General features: G+C 38.3%; 1 protein-coding gene across 4 annotated transcripts in view; it reads right to left on the reverse strand.

Annotated features, from left to right (window-relative positions):
- MELK (maternal embryonic leucine zipper kinase) overlaps positions 1-23,011 on the reverse strand; it is a 99,498-nt gene that overhangs the window by 28,318 nt on the left and 48,169 nt on the right. For all 4 annotated transcript variants that reach the window (XR_009251597.1, XM_058694902.1, XM_058694901.1 and 1 more), the window contains exons 10-13: positions 22,899-22,997; positions 11,929-12,015; positions 4,328-4,459; positions 370-492 (exon numbers count right to left, since the gene is read on the reverse strand). Coding sequence is in view for 3 of the 4 variants with exons in the window: in XM_058694902.1 (XP_058550885.1) it covers positions 370-492; positions 4,328-4,459; positions 11,929-12,015; positions 22,899-22,997 (441 nt within the window). In the remaining variant the exon portion in view is untranslated. The remainder of the gene's footprint in view (positions 1-369; positions 493-4,327; positions 4,460-11,928; positions 12,016-22,898; positions 22,998-23,011) is intronic.

Genomic DNA, 23,011 nt, shown 5'->3' on the forward strand with positions numbered 1-23,011 from the left:
CAGAACTGCACACTAAAACAGTGTTAACAAATAGTTAACTATATGTAAGCTGTACTTCATTTTTGGAAAGGGGGAGGGGAGGGGAAGGGAGGGCAGGGGGAAAAAAGACAAGCGAAAAGAGGAACAGTAAAGTGCTCTAAAATGGAATCTTGGCTTTGTTCAACTTGGAAATAAATGGCTTCCCTTTTGTTCAAATTCCAACAAATCTCTCAATAATGTCTTCAATGGCTTAGGAATTCATTAAATTTGCAAGCACACACCCAATACCGTATATTACACAGACTTACTATACATACTCACATTAGAGTCTAGATGTTTTTATAATTTAGGCAACATACACTGCTTTAAATAGTAAAATAAATAACCAACCTGTGGTGTTTGTGGGGTGGTCACACCTATTGATGAACTGTCTCCACACCAGTCATAGTCTATCAATCCAGCCACATCATTTTCATCACTTGTTGTCATATCTTCTAGACTCAGATTCTTTGACTATTCAAAAAATAGAAGAACTCAGAGACAACGCCATCATGGTTCAATTTTTAAAAGATTATGTTCGAGGCACAGGGCAAGGCCCTGGAAGCAGAAACAAATCAGATAGTATACTAAAGGAGCTCACCGTCCAGGACAGAAAACAGGAAGTCAAAAAATGCCAACACAAATTATGAGGAGAATCTCTGACTCTCAAACATGTCTTGGAACATGTTTACATATATACTCTTTAGCCAAAGATAAATTTGGCTTTATTATCAGATAATCACTATAACACCAGAGAAACAACTCGACTGCAAATCTACAAATAAAAAAGCTCTGGGGTGCTTGGGTGCCTCAGTCAGTTAAACATCCGACTTTGGCTCAGGTCATGATCTCATGGTTCGTGAGTTCGAGCCCCCCATTGGACTCTGTGCTCACAGCTCAAGCCTGGAGCCAGCTTCGGAATCTGTGAATCCCTCTCTCTCTGCCCCTCTCCTGCTCACTCTGTCTCTCAAAAAATAAATAAGTGTTTCAAAAAAAAAAAAAAAGCGTTCTAACAAAGTAGAAAACATAAAAGAAATGACTTTGAAATACAGGTTTCTTTTTTTGCAAATACATGCAGAATATGTAGCAATTTTTCCCAGTAGGAATAAACTAGCTTTAAGACAGGTCTCCTGGGGACAGAGTATTTGGGGTCCTGTGCTAACAATACCCCCACAGTCATTTATCTCCCCCGCCTCCATAAACTAAGGGTATACTAGACACACCCTAAATTCTAAGACTATGGAGTGTAATTGGATCTTTTATTTCTCCCTCCTTCCATTTCCGAAATTCAACATCTAGTTAAGCCAGCCAGACAATTTTACTTGAATTTCTCATACGTCACCATTTACTTTCCAGTCCCACTGCCACTGTTCTAATTCAAGGACACATCTTCTCAGACCTGAACTATTCAAACAGACAGTATGGTCTGTGCCACCAGTGTTTCTACCCTCTCAACCAGGGATGACAGAGTTCTCCAATTATCATCAACTAGAACTGGCTACATGGAGTGCTAGCCGGAGAAAAATACTAAAGCTAAATCTAGGCTCAGTGGAGAAAAGTAACGAACGATGGCCATCCCGAGCACTGCCATAGAGAGTAACAGCACACACACATCCCTAACTGAACAAGTCTATATACCACTGGATACATTTTTCAAAATTACAGTCCTGTCAAGTGACTTATCCTATCTTGCTCAAAAATCAATGGTTCCCATTACCTATAGCATAAAGTCTAACCCTTCTGACATGGCATTTCAAAGCTCTCTACAATCTAGCTCTCACCTACCCTCCCAACTCACTCCCTCCTTCTCTTCCTCTTACTTTCGCCCTCTTGACCTCTCAATCTTTAGCCAAACCAAATCTTTAACCAATCTGATTCCTGGATGAGACTGTATTATTGTCTTGCTGAAAATGCCATCTGTTGATTAGCAGTTCAGGATTACTTACTTTCTTATAAACAACACCTCAGAGAAAAAAGGGTGATTCTACCAAAGGGGAGAACAGTACAAAGAAACTATGTTTCAAGTTTTAATGATTTGCATAAAAAGCAGAAAATAACCCAAAATTTTATTTCTACACTATTGCTTATTATTAAAATATCTACCTACCATAAAAATTGATTCAATAATGCCCAAATAATTACACGATCAGGGTCAATGCTCATTAGTTGAAAGAGAAGAGTAAGTATCTTCCCAGATACTTGAATACTTCATAATTCTTAGAAGCAGGTGAACTGAGATTGGGCCAATCCAGATGTAAGAAAATTCAATGGCTTAGGAAAATATCTCAGAACTGTTAACAAAGGTGTTATAAATGTAAAAATTTTGCTGAAGTTTATTCTAGGTACAGACTTATCTAACGCCATTCTGCAATTACCTTGATCAGAAACAGAGTTCATGATTTTGTGTTCTCTTTGACCCCAAGATCTTCACTTCAGTCTGAAAGTTTAAAGGGTCTGGAAATGTGGGCAGGATGAGTGACAGGACAACTCACGGAGTCCATGGGTAAAAGATCTGTCTGGGCATGGTGTATTCACCAATCCAACAAAACTCTCCAAGAATAGACTAGAAAACCATCCCAGGAATGACATTATTTCACTTCAGAGATCCCTTTACACTTTTAAGTGTAGCTCCTGGTACTTAAAAAAAAAACAAACCCGTACACTTTTAAGTAAAGCTCCTGGCACTTTTAGTGCTTAGTTTGGCCAAAAGACCAACTAGGGAGGAAAGGAGAGAGGCAGAGACTGACAGGGTCTGGAAGGGACATAAGATTCCCTATACCTGCAGCACATGATTGATAAGTGCCATAAAGAGAGATCTAGGGGCGCCTGGGTGGCTCAGTTGGTTAAGCGACCGACTTTGGCTCAGGTCATGATCTTGCAGTTTGTGAGTTCGAGCCCCGCATCAGGCTCTGTGCTGACAGCTCAGAGCCTGGAGCCTGCTTCAGATTCTATGTCTCCCCCTCTCTCTACCCCTCCCCTGCTCACGCTCTGTGTCTCTGTCTCTCAATAATAAATAAACATTTTTTAAAAAAAGAGAGAGATCTAAATGAAACATTAAAGGAATTCAGGGAGGTCAGAGGGAGATTCAACACAAGATCATGAAAAAGGTAGCTTTTCTTTTGACATAATTTTGAGAGGCAGAGAAATAAAATCACCTCACACATAGCCATTTGGGCTATACTGGATTAAATAAAGAGAGCTAACTACCTCTCTCTCTGAGAATAATAAAAGTACAATTTCCTAGTGCTAGAATAATTTAAATTGCAACCTAAATTAATCAGACTGATTATATTCCAAAGTTCCCACACGCATCCAGCAAAGGATTTGGAAGGCAGTATTTTAAACCATGGGAGGTAACAAAAACTCAGAAGATAGAGACTAATGGGAGTTCTTAGGAATGACATGGTGCTTCCAAAAATGTAAAGCTTCTCCATCATTCTAAACACTCATGACAAAGAAAAATGAGACAAAAAGGACAAAAGTAGAAAAAATATGGTCACAACAAATTCATACAAGGTATTTGAGTTATATGAGCTATAACTATTGCTCAAAACAAAAACCTAAACCATCAACATAAATGAGTATCAAAATATTCATTAAAGTATTTCATGTCATATAAAAGACAATACATCCTATTTTCAGAAATCTTACTCCCAATAATTTTTAAAAATTTTTATCCCCAACCCAATAATACAAGTGTCCTTTAAAAGCACTTGTATAAATTATATAAATAGGGGCACCTGGGTGGCTCAGTCAGTTAAGCGTCCAACTTCGGCTCAGGCCATGGTGTTGTGGTTCATGAGTTCAAGCCCCGTGTCAGACTCTGTGCTGATAGGTCAGAGCCTGGAGCCTGCTTCAGATTCTGTGTCTCCCTCTCTCTCTGCCCCTCCCCCGCTCACACTTTGCCTCTCAAAACTGAACATTTAAAATAAATTATATAAATAAACACACCAAAAAAGAATGGAAAGTCATAGTCAAATAAAACTATATTATCTACAGGGAGTAGGTTTATGCATAAGTTCTATTTTCCTTTAGCTTATCTGTGACTTAAAATTCTTCTACAACAATCAAAACTTATTTTCGTGAAAAACAAAGGGGAAGAGAGGATTATTTCCATGCCATGTTAACTTTGAAATTTTTAGAGTTCAAGTTCTGAATTGAACTCACCAAAAATTTTCCTCACCAAAAATATCTAAATCATAAAATGTCTTGCCTCTGGCTCCTTGACACCAGTGGTGGACCCACTCATGAATGGAGCAGGCGTGAGGCCAGAGCAGTCAGTGTTCACACAAAAGGTTCTAACATTTACCTTGGTGTTTGTGAACGGGGTATCACTGGCTTGTCCACAGGAAAAAGAAGGAAGCCTTAAACGAACTGGTTTTCCCCGAGCCTTCTTGGCTAGCAGCAGAAGATAGGTAGCTGTGAGGTGATCATACTGCCACTGGAAAAAAGAAAATCAAAGTTCTTTACAAGACGAAAGTTGTTTTTTGAAATAATGTTTTATTTTACATTAACTTTTTTCCATTCAGAAAAAATAACCGTCCCTTGTACCGTGTCTCCTTCACTCTCTCACACAGACATAGACAGACACACACACACACACACACACACACACACACACACACACACACACACACTTTCCACTCCCCAGAGGGAACCACTTTTAAATACTTTAAGTTATTTGGTCTATGTTTCTATGTTGCTTATAATTTAATTTAAATTTAATGGCTTTAAAATTTTTCTTCAGCTTCAGATATTATCTATGAATTTCCTAGTATGGAAAATAAGAACTTTCCTTCCTGCCCCATACATTCTTCCTCCCTGTATCCTCCCACTATAATTTTATGACAATTTTTAGTTAAATCAATATTTATACTACTATGATTATGTAAATAGTATTCACAACTAAGTAAGGGTAATGTTCGAAATATTTAATTGGTACCCTGACTCTAAGCAATTAGAACAGAGGCTGAGATTGAGTAGGGTCCTGGGGGACCTGTGCCATGACAATTATTAACCTTTTAATCACTGGGTTCCAGGGGAGACTGGAGGGAGGTGCCCACGGGACCTAAGGGAGGTAATGGGCTACGGGGAGGGCACTCACAGCAGTTCTTTACCAGTGAGGATATAAGTATTCTAATATCTTAACAACCAATATGGAATTGCACCTAAACCATGCAGGGTACTATCTTCGCATTTCCTTCTTTAATATCTTGGTTTTTCCTGAAGTTAAATAAAAAAGAGGCAGTTATTCGTCTTGCTAATTCATCTGCACACTCTCCAGCACTCTTCACCTCCCCTCAACATGTCCACATACACCAGCCGATCTGGCCCCCACTCCGCTGCCATTTTGGAGACATTCCACCTGATGTGTGCATTCCATGCTCCACTCTGGACTGGCTTCTTTCTCAACCTGCAACTTAACTGTCAGTCTAGGGATTACCTTCACCTCTATTCTACAATGTGTCACCAGTTTCCTAGATCCTAAGGATTCCTCTTTCTTGGTCACTTGTTTGGGTGCAATATATTCTCCAGTAACTTCCTGAAGGTAGATGGATGGGAGGTAAATTTTTTGCGATCTTGCATGCCTGGTGACTGACTGCATTTCATCCTCACACTTGATTCTGGTTTGGCTGAATATATAATTTTAGGATGATAATAATTTTCAGTTTTGAAAACACTATTCCATGGTCTTCTCACTTCTTATATAACTACTGAAAAATCCAAAGTCTTTCCAATTCCAAGCCTTTGTTTATGATCTTTTGGGGATTGTTTTTGGCTCTAGATATTTTTTGGATATTCCCTTTTCCCCCACTTTTCTGAAATTCCACTTTGTGGAGATCTATTTTCATCCACATTTCCAAACCCTGGCTAAGCCCCTTCATTCTTAAAAACTCAGTTCTACTACCTTAGAAACCTTCAGTTCTGGAATATTTCTTCTTGTATTATTTCTTTGATGCTTTCTTCCATTCTTCCTTCTGTTTTGTCTTCCTGCAACTTCTATTATTTGTATGTTGGACCTTTCTTACCCATTCTCTTCTATTTATGCATCTCTTTGTCTTTAAGTTCTACTTTTGAAAGATTTTCCTTTAATTTCATTTTCAATCATTTCTACTAAGCTTTTCATTTCTGTCGTCATATCTTAAACTTTCAAGAGCTATCTCTTGAAATGTTCCTTTTTAGTCATCTTATTCTTATTTCGAAAAAGAAATAGCTTCTCTTATCTCTGAGAATATTAATTATCATTTCTTAGCCATTTTCTTCCACTCCCTGCATTATCTTCTATTTCTGAATATCTTTACTTTTCTTCCTCTTCACCCACCCCTGGTCCCCACCACTTGTTTTGATCTCTGATTTTCATGTTAGAGGCTTTCCTCAAATGTCTAGTAATCTTTGGCTGCCTGTCTCTATTTAAAGGGGAGGAATTATAAAGCACAGCTAATTAAAGGGTCTGTGTGTAGTTTGAGGCTGCTCATCAGCTTGGGGGCTTCCCTCTATAATGAACAGACAGGAATCTAAACTCCCAACCATTAGGTATAGTAGGTCCTCCCCCTTGGCTTTTCCCTAGAAATGAGTCTTCCAATATTTTCCCCACCCCCACTGCAAACAGGATAAATTCCTGGTTCTAGCATTCTCAGAGTTGAAGAGGGAAAGGGGTTAGAGGTAGTGGTTCACTGTTAAATTTGAGGACTGCATGTGCCCATGCGTCCATTTCAAAATGGACAAGCTGTGTGTGGTACAACAGTGCCTCTTGGTCAATATCTCCTATCTTCCGCTGGGGTGAGGAAGACGTGGCTATCATGCAGCTCAAAGTAAAGAAAGGGATTTAGGGGTCCAATTGTTTCTCATACAGACTTTCAACCAATCTTCCTGTTCTACCCTACTTACTTCCCTAACTTCAGAGGTTCTGAGTACCTCTGATTCCTAAGCTTTTCTGGAGCCTAAGGTCCTAATCAATTTATTTTCTTTTCCCAGTGCAGGCACTTAGCTTTCAGCTTTCTCTAAAATGCTATGTCAGCTGCCACTTACCTATTTTATAACTCCCAAAATTTTACTCACATTACTTTTTGTCTCCTCTTTTATTCCAATCACGCTTGCGAAATGTTTTACCTTTTTACCCCTTTATTATTATTTTAGTGAGGTTTTAGCAAGTGTTGGATGTAAACATATCTGTTCAATCCATTATGTATAACTGAAAGTTTCTAAATAATGCACTCATAAGACTAGGAGACTCTACCCTATAAGAGCATTAAATTTTAATAACATTGAATAATATTTTTTTAATGTTTATTTATTTTTGAGACAGAGAGAGACAGAGCGTGAGCAGGGTAGGGGTAGAGAGAGAGAGGGAGACACACAATCTAAAACAGGCTCCAGGTTCTGAGCTGTGAGCACAGAGCCCAGTGCGGGGCTCGAACCCACGAATTGTGAGATCATGACCCGAGCCGAAGTCGGACGCTTAACCGACTGAGCCACCCAGGCGCCCCAACATTGAATAATATTTAATGCATGTATCTCCTCAAAAGGCACATGATCCAAAAAGGTCTACTACCAAAAAGGTCTAAATAAAAACCCTGTTTTTATTAAATTTTATCAGTTAATATTTTAGATGGCCATAGTCATCATGTATGCTTTGAAATCTATAATGGACCTATCAATCGAGTGGAAGAGGTATAAAATACTGTGATAAATTATCACAGAATGTTGCCTTTAATCCAGACAGGATCAGGGGAAGGTCAGATAAGGTTTCATGGAGAAGGTACTTGGGAACTGGGTAAAAACTATCTAGTTATAACCACTCTCCACTTTCCAAAAACTACATTCAAGATTTTTTTTTCCCCACCTGCCACATCTATGGTCTCATGTATGATAGCCCTACCTCTTTGAAAGAGATGCCATAAACTGATTACAGAATGGCTCAGAAACAAGTTGCCATTTGCGTACCAACAATGGTTTGGCACAATCCAGGCACTGTAAACAATACCTGGACAGTTTTAGATGGAGTCTTCTAAAGCTGCCTCAGAGTTTTACAACCATACTCTAACCCCTCTTTACCCCTAAGCAAAAAAAAAGCATCCTTTTTATAACTTTTTTTGGCCATAGCCACTGCATACAACTCGTCACAATCAGATGCACAGGGGAGTTCTGTGTTCAATAACAGATGAATCGGCACATTAGTTACATTTTCAGGTGATGTCAATCCACAAGTCTAACACAACCAATGTCTCCATTATCTTTTAGGCAGCTCCAACAGGTTTACCTATTATGAAGAAGGTTGCATTTCTAAAAACAACAACAACAACTAAAAACATTTTTAAAAAAAGAAAAAACATTTAAAAATCCCCAGCTGTTGCTCACACAGGCTAAATGTTAAAGAACTGCCCAGGCACCTGGGCTGAGGGCAGACAAGTTACTGGTACAGAGTGTTTTGAGAAACTGAGGAGTGGCTCACTATCATTCCCTTGACCTTGGTCCTTGAGGCCTTTAAACTTCTGCCACCAGAATACAGGGAGATTTGCCCTACAGGGATGGGGGAAGGGATCTGTCTTGGTCTGAATTGGTTCTCATGTGCACTTGTGACCCTCAATGAAGTCCCCATACCAGATGACTGGCTGCCCCCACAAATCACAGCCACTCACAGCTGGAAGAAGAGGGGAGCAGTAAGGAAAGCAATCAGGTGGAAGGAAGCTCTGGCACCACTACTGGAAGCTCTCGGGCAGGCTACAGCGGGATAGCCCGAAATCATGACACAGTGAAACTCTAACTGCTGCATATAAAAAGCAGATTAAGAGTGCTCATGTATATAATATAAAAGCGGGACTTCTAGGAGGCCAATGTTTGACAATAATAGTGTTTCTCTCTCTGCACAAAGATCAGCAGCACCATCCCAGGACGGATCACACTAACCTGATCTCTGTCTGTCCTGTCTAACCAGACCCCAAAGTAAAGGCAAAGCTCCTGAGGTGCCAAAAACAAGTATAACAGACACAGCTGATCTCAAACCTGCTGTTCCTGAGGCTCCTTAAACTGGAAAGTTCTTAGGACCAATGTGAATTCCCTGAGACTACCTAAACCAAGATTTCTCCAACCAACACTAGTGATATTTGACCTGGATAATTCTTTCTTGTGAGGGTCTGTTCTGTGCATTGTGGGATATTTAGCAGCATCCTGGCCTCTAACCACTACATTCTATTATCATGCACACACACCCCAGTTGTGACAACCAAAAATGTCCCGAGGGGCAAAATCACTCCCAGTTGAAAACCACTGACTGAGACCAATGCTTCTTCTCAACTTTTAATGTACATATGTATCACTTAGGGATTTTATTAAGATACAGATTCTGATTCAATAAGTCTGAAGTAGGCTCTGAGAGTTTGCATTTCTAATAAGCACCAAGTGACGCTAATGCTGCTGGTCAAAGCATACTTTGAATAGCAAGAATTTAGAGTAGTACTTCTCAACTCCTGGCTGCATACTGCAATCACTGGGAAAGCTTTTAAAAATTCTGATGTTTAGGACACACACCAAACCAATTAAACCGTAATCTCCGGGGGTGGGACCTAGGCATCAGGATTAGTTTAGATTCCCAGAGGATTCACACAAGGTTGAGAATCTCACATTTAGAATGAATAGCCTATATTCTACTCATCCCTAGGACTGGAAAGTAAGTATAAGCAGACATTTAAGAATGAGAGAAGAGTCCAAAGGAAGAAAAACTATTCCTTTTTTTCACAGCATTCTTGATGTTGTTCATGCCTAGCTTTCAGAATCACTGAGAGCTTTAGAGATGTAACACCAGAAAACAATATCGTGCTTCATTATCTACTTTTCCTATATCAGAAGTAAAGAAAATAATTCCTATTCCCATTTCCCTTTTAAGTTTGAAAATTATGTAAAGATCACATAAAGGATACTATTTTAAAGATAATTTTTCAATAGTTCTTGAAATTCTAAGTATATTACTTTTAGGATTCAGATTTTAAAAGTCTGTGATATGGGGCACCTGGATGGCTCAGTCAGTTAAGCATCCGACTCTTGATTTTGGCTCAGGTCACGATCTCACAGTTTGGGGGTTCGAGCCCCGCATCGGGCTCTGTGCTGACAGCTCAGAGCCTAGAGCCTGCTTCGGATTCTGTGTCTCTCTCTCTCTCTCCCCCTCCCCTGCTCGGCTCTCTCTCTTCTCTCTCTCAAAAATAAATAAACGTTTAAAAATAAATAAATGAAAGTCTGTGATCACACACCAAATCTTTTCTCAATAAAATGACAGGATGTCTGGGCCGAGCTTTGAAATATCCTAGTTAGAAAAGGCAAATGGGAGAGGGGACTGGGATATAGATAAAACTGGCAAAATGTCATTAGCTGTTGAACCTGGATGATGAGTACGTGGAAGATCAATGTTAAACTGTTTACTTTTGTAGGCATTTAAAAACTTCTAAAATGAAAAATTTAAAAGAAATCTTAGGTACCTGAAAGTCTTCTATGAAAGATCATCCTAAAGAAAAAGTCATACTTTTATTTTTAAGTTGCTTAAATGGAAACTTCAAGTTCTCATTATAAAAGACTAAGGAAGGGCCTTGCAGCAATTCCCAATCCTTGTCATTCCTTCAAAGGCATTTTCCATGCAAAACACATTATCATTCTGTTTTGCATACACATTCCAGAACCTTTGCTTATTACGTCATCCAAAAGAAATCTTTTATATCTCCTCCTCATTGAAAAGAATTGTGGCTTAGCAAAGCTTTGTTTAGAAAAAAAATTTTGCTTAAGTCTTTAACTTGCAAATTAGGAAAGAAAAAAAAACAAACCACAAATCAGAGACAATGAAAGACAGTACTGAACCAGGAGCAAAGATGGGCTCAATCCCTGCCTAACAGGTTCAACTGTTAACTATGTCAACTATGAGTGCCTCCATCTCTAGGAAAAAAACACATGTATGATCTAGAGATTAAGCTTCTGAAATAACTTGATAATGATTTCATGGTATTTGCTTCACAAGCTTAGGGGTGATGTGGTGCTATGGAGTTGCTTTCGGGTAAGAAGAAAGTTGCTTTGTGTTTACCTATTCCTACAGCAGAATCATAGTTCCATGTATAGAATTTCAAGTAGTAAAATCAGAACTCTGTCAATTCTCTGTGGACTAGTTTTTTCTATTTCTTTATTTTTTTTTCCCACTGTAATTCTCTTTAATCAATGTCATATTTTTTTATTTTAAACTTTATTTGAGAGAGAGTGCACATGCATGGGGGGGTAAAGGAGGGAGGAAGGGGGAGAGAGAGGAGAGGGAGAGAGGGAAGGAGGGAGAGAGGGAAAAAGGGAGGGAGAGAGGGAAGAGGGAGGGAGAGAGGGAGGGAGGGAAGGAGGGAATCCCAAGCAGGCTGCATGCTCAGCACAGAGCCTGATGTAGGGCTCGATCCTATGAACCATGAGATCATGATCTGAGCCAAAATCAAGAGTCAAACCCAAATCAATGTCATTTTTTTTTAATTTTTTTAGGTTTTTTTTTTTTTTTTAACATTTATTTATTTTTGAGACAGAGAGAGACAGAGCATGAATGGCAGAGGGGCAGAGAGAGAGGGAGACACAGAATCGGAAGCAGGCTCCAGGCTCTGAGCCATCAGCCCAGAGCCCAATGCGGGGCTCGAACTCACGGACCGCGAGATCGTGACCTGAGCCGAAGTCGGACGCTCAACCAACTGAGCCACCCAGGCGCCCCAATCAATGTCATTTTTAAAGAGGATCTCCAGCAGACATGAGAAAAGAATTGAGTGGAATAGTTAATCCATGATAAAATCATAGGTCTGAAAAATGCTATACTATTTTCCATGTACTTTATCAGAATATTTCTTTTATCAATAAAGAACAATAAAACAAAAGATATTATTCTCAAATTCATGTCATATTTCTTACCAATGAAATTAAATCCTCCATTGTTTGCCTGTTATTTCTGTGATGTACAGCTAGTTCTGTTACACAATCTTCATCAAGGTGAATAAGCTACAAAAAAATACAAATTTTATTAACAAAAAATTATAAATATATTTGTTTTTAAACTTTTTAAACTAGCAAAACTGCCTTGTAAAATCAATGCCAATATGTAAAAAAACAGGAGTCCGTCAAATTCTTCAGTAACAATAAACATTCTCCAGAACTTTTTAAGATATCAACAGATGACAATAAGCAGTTCAGGAAGAAGAGTTCTTTCCCAGCCTTTCACATTCCATCACCGTGTGATCGATTGCTAAAACTGTTATCTAGCCAAGGCCCTACATGCTCCTTCCCTACATGGTAAGGCCAGCATGGCATCTTCAGCAAAGAGCATCTAGGCACTAAAATCAGTGGCTACACAACAGACTGGTCAGAGTGGCTCAAACTTGCAGTACAGTGCACCTACAGCTGTGTTTGGGTTCCACAACAATCCAAGAAGCCCTTGTGATGGTGCCATAGGTGACACACAATCACCATTATGCTGAAGGTACTAGCAAAGCATGATTTTAAAAAAACAGCCTCTGTACAAGCTTTATTTTGCTTCAGGATAGAAATTATCCAAGTATGCTGACCCATGCACAAGGGGACAGAAGTAGGTTCTGAGAACCAAATGAGAATCACTGAGAACCAAAAGGCCAAATGGGCCTAGAGTGGACCTGGAACAGGAGTTCAGGAGATCACAGTGGAAGAGATTCAAAGGAATGTAATTTTAAATTCATCTTCTCCACGTATGAATTCTCTTCACAACAGTCCCAATAAGTGATCTCTCACTTTCTGCCCTAGCCCTCCTCTCCAGGGAACAGGGATGGCTAGCTTCTCGCACCTGTCCCCTAAGGTCTGTCTCCCTATGATCTGTATTTGCTGTGAGTCCATACACTCTTACAGCTAACAGGCTTTGGAATCAGAAAAACCTTGGTTTGAATTGTGAAATCATTAAATAACTGTGTGGCCTTCAGCAGGTTACTATACCTCTCGGAGCATCAGTTCCATCATCTATAAAATAGAAATGGAACTTCGTCTTGCAATACATACAACATACGTGGAATGCCTAGTACAATATCTAAACAGAGTAGACTCCCAACAAGTGGTTAACGAATTTTACTAACAATCATAATTTTACTTCCTCTTTGGTGTAAGAGCTTTTCAGAAATTTGAATATTCCTATTATAACAACATTTCCTCTTCAAGTTTTCTCTTTTCCACTTTCTTTAACCACCATTCCAATGATTAACGTCCCTTACCATCTTGGCCCTTTCTTTAGATCACACACACTAGGTTGTCACTGACCCTCAGTGTGAAGTGCTGAGAACCAAACATAGTATGCCGAGAGAGGTTTGCCCAGAGCAAAGCAGAGCAATATCATGAACCTTCCCTTGTTCCGGATCCCATACTTGTAATAACGGACTCAAGAGAAAGTCATGCTGCCATCATGAAAACAGAAGAACACTAGAAAGAACGTTGTATAAGCACAACCTCACGGGCTACAGAGAATGTGGAGACACAGAGGCTTATACTAATGGCTCTATAAAAGTCCAAAATGCTAAGGTAAGTTTTCACTGTATTGCTTTGACCTTAGCAGTTTCCCCTACTATAGATTCCCTCTTCAGGAAGGTCCCAACCTCAGAAGCCCAGACACTTTACCACCAGTTGGGCATCTTCTTTGACACCAGTTGATGCCACCACTGCTCAAATGAGAAGGAAAAGATTTCTGGGGTTCCCTCCATAATTGTAAGTTACTATCCTAAAAACAAACAAACAAACAAACAATCTTTCTCTCTCTCCCATAGCCTCCTACTTTGTGCCTTTACCACAGGTGTGTGTGGGAAAGGAGGGAAGGGTAGGAAGAAGGTGCTAGCTTCTTTACTGGACTCTTGAACTGGAACGAATGAAGAGTGTGGTAGACAAGACATCAAGTCTTAAAACTATGGCTTATCTAGGGGCACCTGGGTGGCTCAGTCAGTTAACCATCCGACTTCAGCTCAGGTCATGATCTCATGGTTCGAGAGTTTGAGCCCCACATTGGGCTCTGTGGAGCCTGGAGCCTGCTTCAAATTCTGTGTTTCCTACTCTCCCTGCCCCTCCCCAGCTCACACTCTGTCTGTCTGTCTGTCTGTCTCTCTCTCTCTCGAATATAAATAAACATTAAATACATAGATATGGCTTGTCTCCAGCTGGGTTTTCCAAAGAGGCTCAATACTTTTAGATGGTCCCAGGCTTACAATGGTTCAACTTATGACTTTTCAACTTTACAATGGTGCAAAAGTGATACACATTCAGTAGAAACCATACTTCAAATTTTGAATTTTGATGTTTGCCCAGGCTAACAATATACGGTATGATCCTCTCTGTGATGTTGGGCAGCAACAAGCTGTAGCTCCCAGTCAGCCACGCGACCACATGAGTAAAGAGCCAATACACTTACAACCATTCTGTACCCATATAATCATTCTGTTTTTCACTTTCAGTACAATAATCAACAAATTACGAGAGATATTAAACACTTTATTATAGGCTTTGTGTTATATGATTTTGCCCAACTGTAGGCTAATGTAAGTGTTCTGAGCATGTTTAAGGTAGGTCAGACTAAGCTATGCTGTTCAGCAGGTTAGGTGTATTAAATGCATCTTGGACTTAAGATATTTTCAACTTACGACAGATTTATTGGGGTGTAACCCTTTAAGTCAAGGAAGATCCGTACTCTAAATTCTCAGCCACACGGACTCAAGTTAAATTAAGTACAAAAATGAATACCAAAAGCTAGCCAATTATTTTGGATTATCCGTGCCTACTACATTTCCTGTTCAGTAGGGCAGAAAATGGAACTGAATATAACTTCTATTTGATACAACACTTGGGTACTAGAGTTATGTGTGAAAATGATAGAAGGAGATCATGCATAGAGTTATAGAATAGCACCTATACATTAAATATCCAAGTAAATCTGAATTATTTTTTATAATTCACTCTTGACAAAACATAATAATGAGGGAGAAAAAGCAAATACTTTGAAAAGCAACAATAAACCCTTATAGCTCTTCTGTATATAACTCATTTGATCCCTGAAGCAATACTATAAGGCAGGCGAGACAGATGAATGACACAACATGTAAAGGCACTCTATAAAGGGGAAAATATAACCCAAATATACACAAGAGACTGATGTTAGAATACCCACATTAGAGGTGAGAAAATACTCAGAAAAATTCCTGTGATGTGCCTAAGACTGGCATTTTTCATTCCTAGCCCAGAGTTTGTTCTGTCACACCACAGTGCCACCTCTCCATGACGCTGCTCCAATAGCTATTTCAACAGAACCCAGATGCATGGCCTGGTCCTCGTCACAAAGGCCACAGCTATGCAGGATGCAGGCCCTAAATTTGAATTATTTGACCTACCAGATCCATTTCATTCTGGAGGCCTTCTGTCTAGGTTCAAATCCTGGTTCTACACTTACTAATTGTTTGATCTTGGGGAAGTTACCTTATGATTCTGTGTCTCAGTTGCTTCATTTGCAAAATGGGGACAACAATACTATCTACCTCAGAGGGTTGGTATGTGGATTAAATGAGTTAAAAGAGTTAAAAACACAAAGCCATAGAATATCACCTGACTCTTATAGGTAATACCCTAAGGGCTCTGTATTACATTGTGGTATAATACATAGAGAGTTCTTACTATAATAGCACACTATATGATTATAGTAAGTATTCAGTAAAAAATAATTACTATACTAAGATATAAGAAAATTTACAAATTCTTTGAACACTCAAAACTATATATTTTACTTTATACTGCACCCAAATTTAAAATAATTTTTGTGTTGGTGAAATCAGAGACCTTCTTCATTTAGGCATCTGTTCTACTGCAAGTATAGTGGATCCTCTATTAGGATTATGGCTGAGAAGACATGCAAAGCCCTCCCACACATGGAGAAACAATGACCCCCAATGGTTGAACACAGGCATTTGCACCACCCACTCCCTCCACCTCACAAGGGGCACATCCCAGTTTCCCCGCCCTGCTACTGCACCGTTCTCACACCTGCACACTCTGCTTTTCTTAGGCTCTCAGTGTTGATAGTTGTTAGAATGAAGTTGCTGCTCAACAACCTAACCTTACACCCAAAGGAGGTAGAAAAAGGTTAACAAATGAAGACTAAAGCCAGCAGAAGGAAGGACATAATACATTTTAGAGCAGAAATAAATGATATAAAAACTAAAAAAAAAAAAAAAAAATAGAACAGATCAATGAAACCAGGAGCTGGTGCTTTGAAAAATATTAATAAAAGTGATAAACCTCTAGCCAGACTGATCAAAAAAAGACTCAAATAAATAAAATCACAAATGAGAGAGGAGAAATAACACCACAAAAATACAAACAATTAAAAGAGAATATTATGAAAAACTATATGCCAACAAATTGGACAGCTTAGAAGAAACGGATAAATTCCCACAAACATATAAACTACCAAAACTGGAACAGGAAGAAATAGAAAACTTGAACAGACCAATAACCAGCAAAGAAAGTGAATCAGTAATCAAAAACTCCCAACAAACAAAAGAGCTGGACCAGATGGCTTCACAGGAGAATTCTACTAAACATTTAAAGAGTTAATACCTATACTACTCAAACTATTCCAAAACATAAAAAAGGAAAACTTCCAAATTCATTCTATGAGGCCAGCATTACCCTGATACCAAAACCAGATAAAGACTCCACTGAAAAAGAGAACTGCAGGCCAATATCCCTGATGAACATAGATGCAAAAATTCTCAATAAAATACTAGCAAACGAAATTCAACAATACATTAAAAAAATCATTTACCACGATCAAATGGGATTTATTAGTCGGTTACAAGGCTGGTTCAATATTCACAAATCAATCAACGTGACACAGTACATCAATAAGAGAAAGGATAAGAACCATACGACCAGTAGACACAGAAAAAAGCATTTGACAAAGTACAACATCCATTCATGATAAAAACCCTCAACAAAGTAGGTTTAGAGGGAATATATCTCAACATAATAAAAGGCCATATATGAAAAACCCACAGCTAATATCATCCTCAATGGGGAAAAATGAGAGCTTTTCCTCTAATGTCAGGAAAAAGACAAGGATGTTCACTCTCATCACTTTTATTCAACATGATACTGGAAGTTCTAGCCACAGCAATCAGACAACAAGAAACGAAAAGGCATCCAAATTGGCAAGGAAGAAGTCAAATTTTTACTATTTGCAAACGACATGATACTGTATATAGAAAACCCAAAAGACTCCACCAAAAAACTGCTAGAATTGATACACGAATTCACTAAAGTCACAAGATAAAAATGTACAGAAACCTGCTGCATTTCCATACACCAATAATGAAGCAGCAGAAAAAGAAATTAAGGACTCAATCCCATTTACAAGTGCACCAAAAACACATAAGATACCTAAGAATAAACCTAACCAAAGAGATAAAAGACTTGTACTCTGAAAACTATAAAATACTGATGAAAGACATTGAAGAAGATGACACAAGGAAATGGAAAGACATTCCATGCTCACTGACTGGACAAACAAATATTGTTAAAATGTCTATATTACCCAAAGCAATCTACACATTTAATGCAATCCCTATCAAACTACCAAAGTATTTTTCACAGAGCTAGAACCAACCCCAAACTATGTATGGAACCACAAAAGACCCCAACTAGCCAAAGCAACTTTGAAAAGGAAAGACAAAGCTGGAGACATCACAATTTCAGACTTCAAGTTATATTACAAACCTATAGTAATCAAAACAGTATTGTACCGGCACAAAAACAGATACATAGATCAATAGAACAGAAGAGAAAACCCAGAAATGAATCCACAATTATATCTTTAACAAAGCAGTAAAGAATATCCAATGGGAAAAAGAATGTCTCTTCAACAAATGCTATTGAGAAAACTGGACAGTGACATGCAAAAGGATAAAACTGGACCATTTTCTTACACCATACACAAAAATAAATTCAAAATGGATTAAAGACCTAAATATGAAACCTAAAACCATAAGAATCCTAAAAGAGAACACAGGCAGTAACTTCTTTGACATCAGCAGTAGCAACTTCTTTCTAGATATATCTCCTGAGGCAAGGGAAACAAAATCAAAAATAAACTATTGGAACTACATCAAAATAAAAAGCTTCTGCACAGCAAAAGAAACAATCAATAGAACTAAAAGGCAACCTAGGGAATGGGAGAAGATATTTACAAATGACATATTCTGATAAAAGGTTAGTTTCCAAATTATATAAAGAACTTATCAAACTCAAAACCCCCAAAAATGAATGATCTAATTAAAAAATGGGCAGAAAATGAATAGACATTTTTATAAGGAAGACACACAGAAAGCCAACAGACGTGTGAAAAGATGCTCAACTCTGCACATCATCAGGGAAATGCAAATCAAAACTACAATGAGCTATCACCTCACACCTTTCAGAATGGCTAAAATCAGTAACACAAGAAACAACAGGTGTTGTCAAGGATGTGGAGAAAGGCGAACACTTGTACACTATTGGTGGCAATGCAAACTGGTGCAGCCAATGTGGAAAATGTGGAGGTTCCTCAAAAAGTTAAAAATAGAACTACCCTACAATCTGGCAATCACACTACTAGGTATTTACCCAAAGAATACAAAAATACTAATTCAAAGGGATACATGCATCCCAATATTTATAGCAGCATATAGCCAAATTACAGAAAGATTCCAAGTGTCCATCAATTCATCAATTGAAGATGTGTGTGTGTGTATATATATATATATATATATATACGTATGTATATATATACACACATATATATACATATATATATACACACATGCATATATATACACGCACACACATATACATATATATATACAATGGAATATTACTCAGCCATAAAAAAAGAATGAAATCTTGCCATTTGCAACAACATAGTAAGTCAGTCACAGAAAGACAAATACCACATGATTTCATTCATATGTGGAATCTAAGAAACAAACGAGCAAAGGGAAAAAAAGAGAGAGAGAGAGAGAGAGAGAGAGAGAGAGAGAGAGAGAGGCAAACCAAGAAACAGACTCTTAACTACAGAGAACAAACTAATGGATACCAGAAGGGAGGTGGGTGGGGGGATGGGTTAAATAAGTGATGGGGATTAAGAAGTACCCTTGTTTGATGAGCACTGGGTGCTATATGGAAGTGCTGAATCACTATGTTGTACACCTGAAACTAATATTACACTGTATGTTCACAAACTGGAATGTGAATAAAAACTTAAAAAAAAAAAAAAAGAATTAAGTTGCCCCTCTAACTGCATTTGCTCAATAAATACTAAAGATGTCCTGGAGGACTGAAGGGAACATGGAGAAGAAAAACGTTAGGAGCTGACAGTCATAGGAGAATCAGAAGGGATTTCTAACAGTGGGCAAACTAGTAAGAAGAAGCTAAAAACAAGCTTCATTTATTTTTCCAAGACCAGGTAGCTCACTGGGAAGAGTATCTGCATGTATTAAGGTGATTACTCCAGAAAGCAAATACCTCACAGCTGTACCAAGTCCATATTGTGACATGTCTGAGAAACATCCAAGCTATTCTGTTGACCCATGCACATACCCCACTACGCTGCCTAAGTTTTAGCTGATTATCAGAGAACATGCCAAATTATCTGAAGAGGCCATTAAAATACTTCTCCTTTAAAGTATTAAAATACTTTTCTAACCACATACCTATGTGAGGCTACATTTTCTTCGTATGCTTCAATCAAAACAACAGAATGCAAAACAGACTGAATGCAAAAGCAGATACAAATCCAAGTGTCTTCTATTAAGTCAGACTTAATCTGCAAAGATGTAAAGCGATGCCACTCTTTCAAATTTATTTTTTAAGTCATTATTTTTCATTTCTTGATTTCCTTATCTATACATAGGGGATAAGAATTGTTTGGACTTAGAATGGTACACCTTTCATAGTGGCTCCAGGCTTTGCCATGTGGCTCACTTTGGTGACTGGGATATAAGCAAACATGATGCAAGCAGAGACTTGGAAAATGCTTGAAAAGTATTAGAGCCTTCCCACTTTCTTGCCTCTTTTGGAATCCAGCCACCATTTCAAGAACCCCCAACTAGCCTGCTGCACACAATGCAGCCCCACAAACAGCCAGCACAAACAGCTGATCTTCTGAGTAAGGCTTGGACCATACAGCCACAATTAAGTCACAGGTGACTACAGACACATGAGTGACCCAGGTAAGACGGGCACAAGAACTGCCTGGTTGAGCCAACCCAAATTGCTGATCCGCAAAATTAGAGGTTATAATCATTTTAAGTCACTAAATTTTGAGATTTTATTTTACATACTAACAGTTAATATCAAAGCACATATCCTTTTGCAATAGTCACATTTTTGCCAAGTTCAAGTTGCTATTGGTTAAAAAAGACTTAAATATTAATATAATAATTATTTAAATAACTCACATATATATATTTCATATATATATTAGACTAGTTCTCAGGGTGTAGTCCACAGACCCCTTGAGGATCTCCAAGTTCAAAACTGTTTTTTATAATAATACTGTTTTTCATTTTTCACAATGTTAACATTTGCAGTGATGGTGCAAAAGCAATGATGAATAACACTGCTGTGCCTTAGTACAAATCAACGCAGTGGCACCAAACTATACTAAAATACTATATTCTTTGTCATGCACTTACAGTTCAAAAAAAATTTTTTTAAGTCAGTTTCAATTAAGATCATTAATGTAGGACGCCTGAGTGGCTCAGTCAGTTAAGCATCCGACTATTGGTTTTGGCTCGTCATGATCTCACGTTTCGTGGGATCAAGCCCCACGTTGGGCTCTGTGCTGACAGCTCAGAGCCTGCTTGGGATTCTCTCTCTCAGCCCTTCCTCAGCTTATGCACGTTCTCTCTCTCAAAATGAATAAACATTCAAAAAAAAAAAAAAAAAAGAATATCATTGACGAAGCAGTAAAAAGTACTAATTTTATTAAATCTTGGACACTGAGTACATGTATTTTTTATATTCTGTGTGACAAAATGGGAACTGTGCATAAAGCACTTATGTATACCAAAATATGATGGTTCTTAGAGGAAAAGTGCCTGTGTAACTGAGTTATGAGTTGAATTACCTGTTTTCTTCATAAAACACCATTTTTACTTGAAAGAACAATGGCAAACTATAATTATTTAGACTTGGGTATTTGGCATTTTCTCAAAAATGAACAAAATGAATTTGCCACTTCAAGGAAAACAAACTGACAGTATTTGCTGCCAATGATATGATTTGAGCTTTCAAGCAAAAATTAACATTTTGGAAACTTTGTACCTGCCACTATTAGTTTAACAGCTTTCCAAATCTTAAAGACTTTTCTGATGAGATCAATAGTGATTTTAAGGAATGTGATTCTGGGGTGCCTGGATGGCTCAGTCGGTTAAGCATCCAACTCTTGATCTCGGCTCAGGTCACAATCTAACGGTTTGTGGAATTGAGCCCTGCATCAGCCTCTGCACTGACAGCACAGAACCTGCTTGGGATTCTCTCTCCCCCCCTCTCTGCTCCTCCCCCACTAGAACGTGTGCTCTCTTCTCTCTCTCTCTCTCTCAAATCAATAAACTTTAAAAAAAGGAATATGATTTTTTTCTAGTGTATGATTGAAAGGTGTTAACATTTGGAAGATATGCATAACTCAGTGAACCAATAGTTTCCAAATGACCAATGCATAATATTACATGAGGAAGGAATCCAATGGACAGACCGATGGATTTGAATGGAACAGAGTACGACAGCTTCATTGATGTGCTTTCATATTCCACAATCAACTAACCTTTCAGAAACTACCAGTTGTCAAGTTTTAATGGACTATCACAGAATATCCCTAATTATCTGTAAAAGTTTTTAAAGTGTTTATCTCTTTTCCTAGTACATATCTGTGAGGCTTTTTCTTCATATGCTTCAATCAAAACAACATATCAAAACAGACTGAATACAGAAGCAGATGAGATCCAAATGTCTTCTATCAAGCTAGACTACAAAGAAGCTTGCAAAGATGCTACTCTTTTCGCTACATTTATTTTTTAAGGTTATTTTTCAGAAGATATTAATTTGAGACAAAATATAATAGGTTCGCTACTGTTACTTTTAAATGAATCAATCAATAAATATTAAGAGTATAAAGGAGTCCTCCGACTTAAAAGTTTGAGAACCACTATAACCTCATAACTACTCTGGGAAGTAGACAGAACTGGTTTAATCTGCTTTTTATAGACAAATAAATAGATTTGGCAGAGTTAGGCAACTTGCTTTGGTTTCCACAGCACTGTTCACAATCCTGACTACAGGCAAGAAACACATGGAAGGTTTTAAAAATATCCACTAATTGTTCTGGGATGGGGCACAGGCATTTTTTTTTTTTCTAATATTTATTTATTTTTTTTGAAAGAGACAGAGAGACAGCACAAGCTGGGGAGGGACAGAGGGAAGGGAGACACAGAATCGGAAGCAGGCTCCAGGCTCCGAGCTGTGAGCACAGAGCCCAACACGGGGCTAGAACTCACAAATCATGAGATCATGACATGAGCTGAAGTCAGACACCCAACCAACTGAACCACCCAGATGCCCTGACATTTTTTTTTAAGGTCCCAATGATTCTCATGTGCGGCCTAAGTTAAGAGCCACTGTCCTAGAGATTAACAGGCAAATATATAATTAGGTTACAAGCCTCACAAACACCAATCTGATGAACAAGTCTACAAACTACATTTTCTTTTATATTTAAACCACATCAGTGTAGTTCCTGAATCCACAGAAAGATCAAACAAGGTTTTTTGAAAAATTCTACCAGACTTCATTTTACTTACAGAATTCTTGCTTTGCCACTCAACAGGACAGTTGTAATCATGCATGATCCAAGGATGGCTCAATAGATTTTTCACAGAAATCCGTTTCTTTGGGTCCACCTAGTGGCCATTGA

Source organism: Neofelis nebulosa, chromosome 12 (assembly GCF_028018385.1).
Source record: "Neofelis nebulosa isolate mNeoNeb1 chromosome 12, mNeoNeb1.pri, whole genome shotgun sequence".
NCBI lineage: Eukaryota > Metazoa > Chordata > Mammalia > Carnivora > Felidae > Neofelis > Neofelis nebulosa.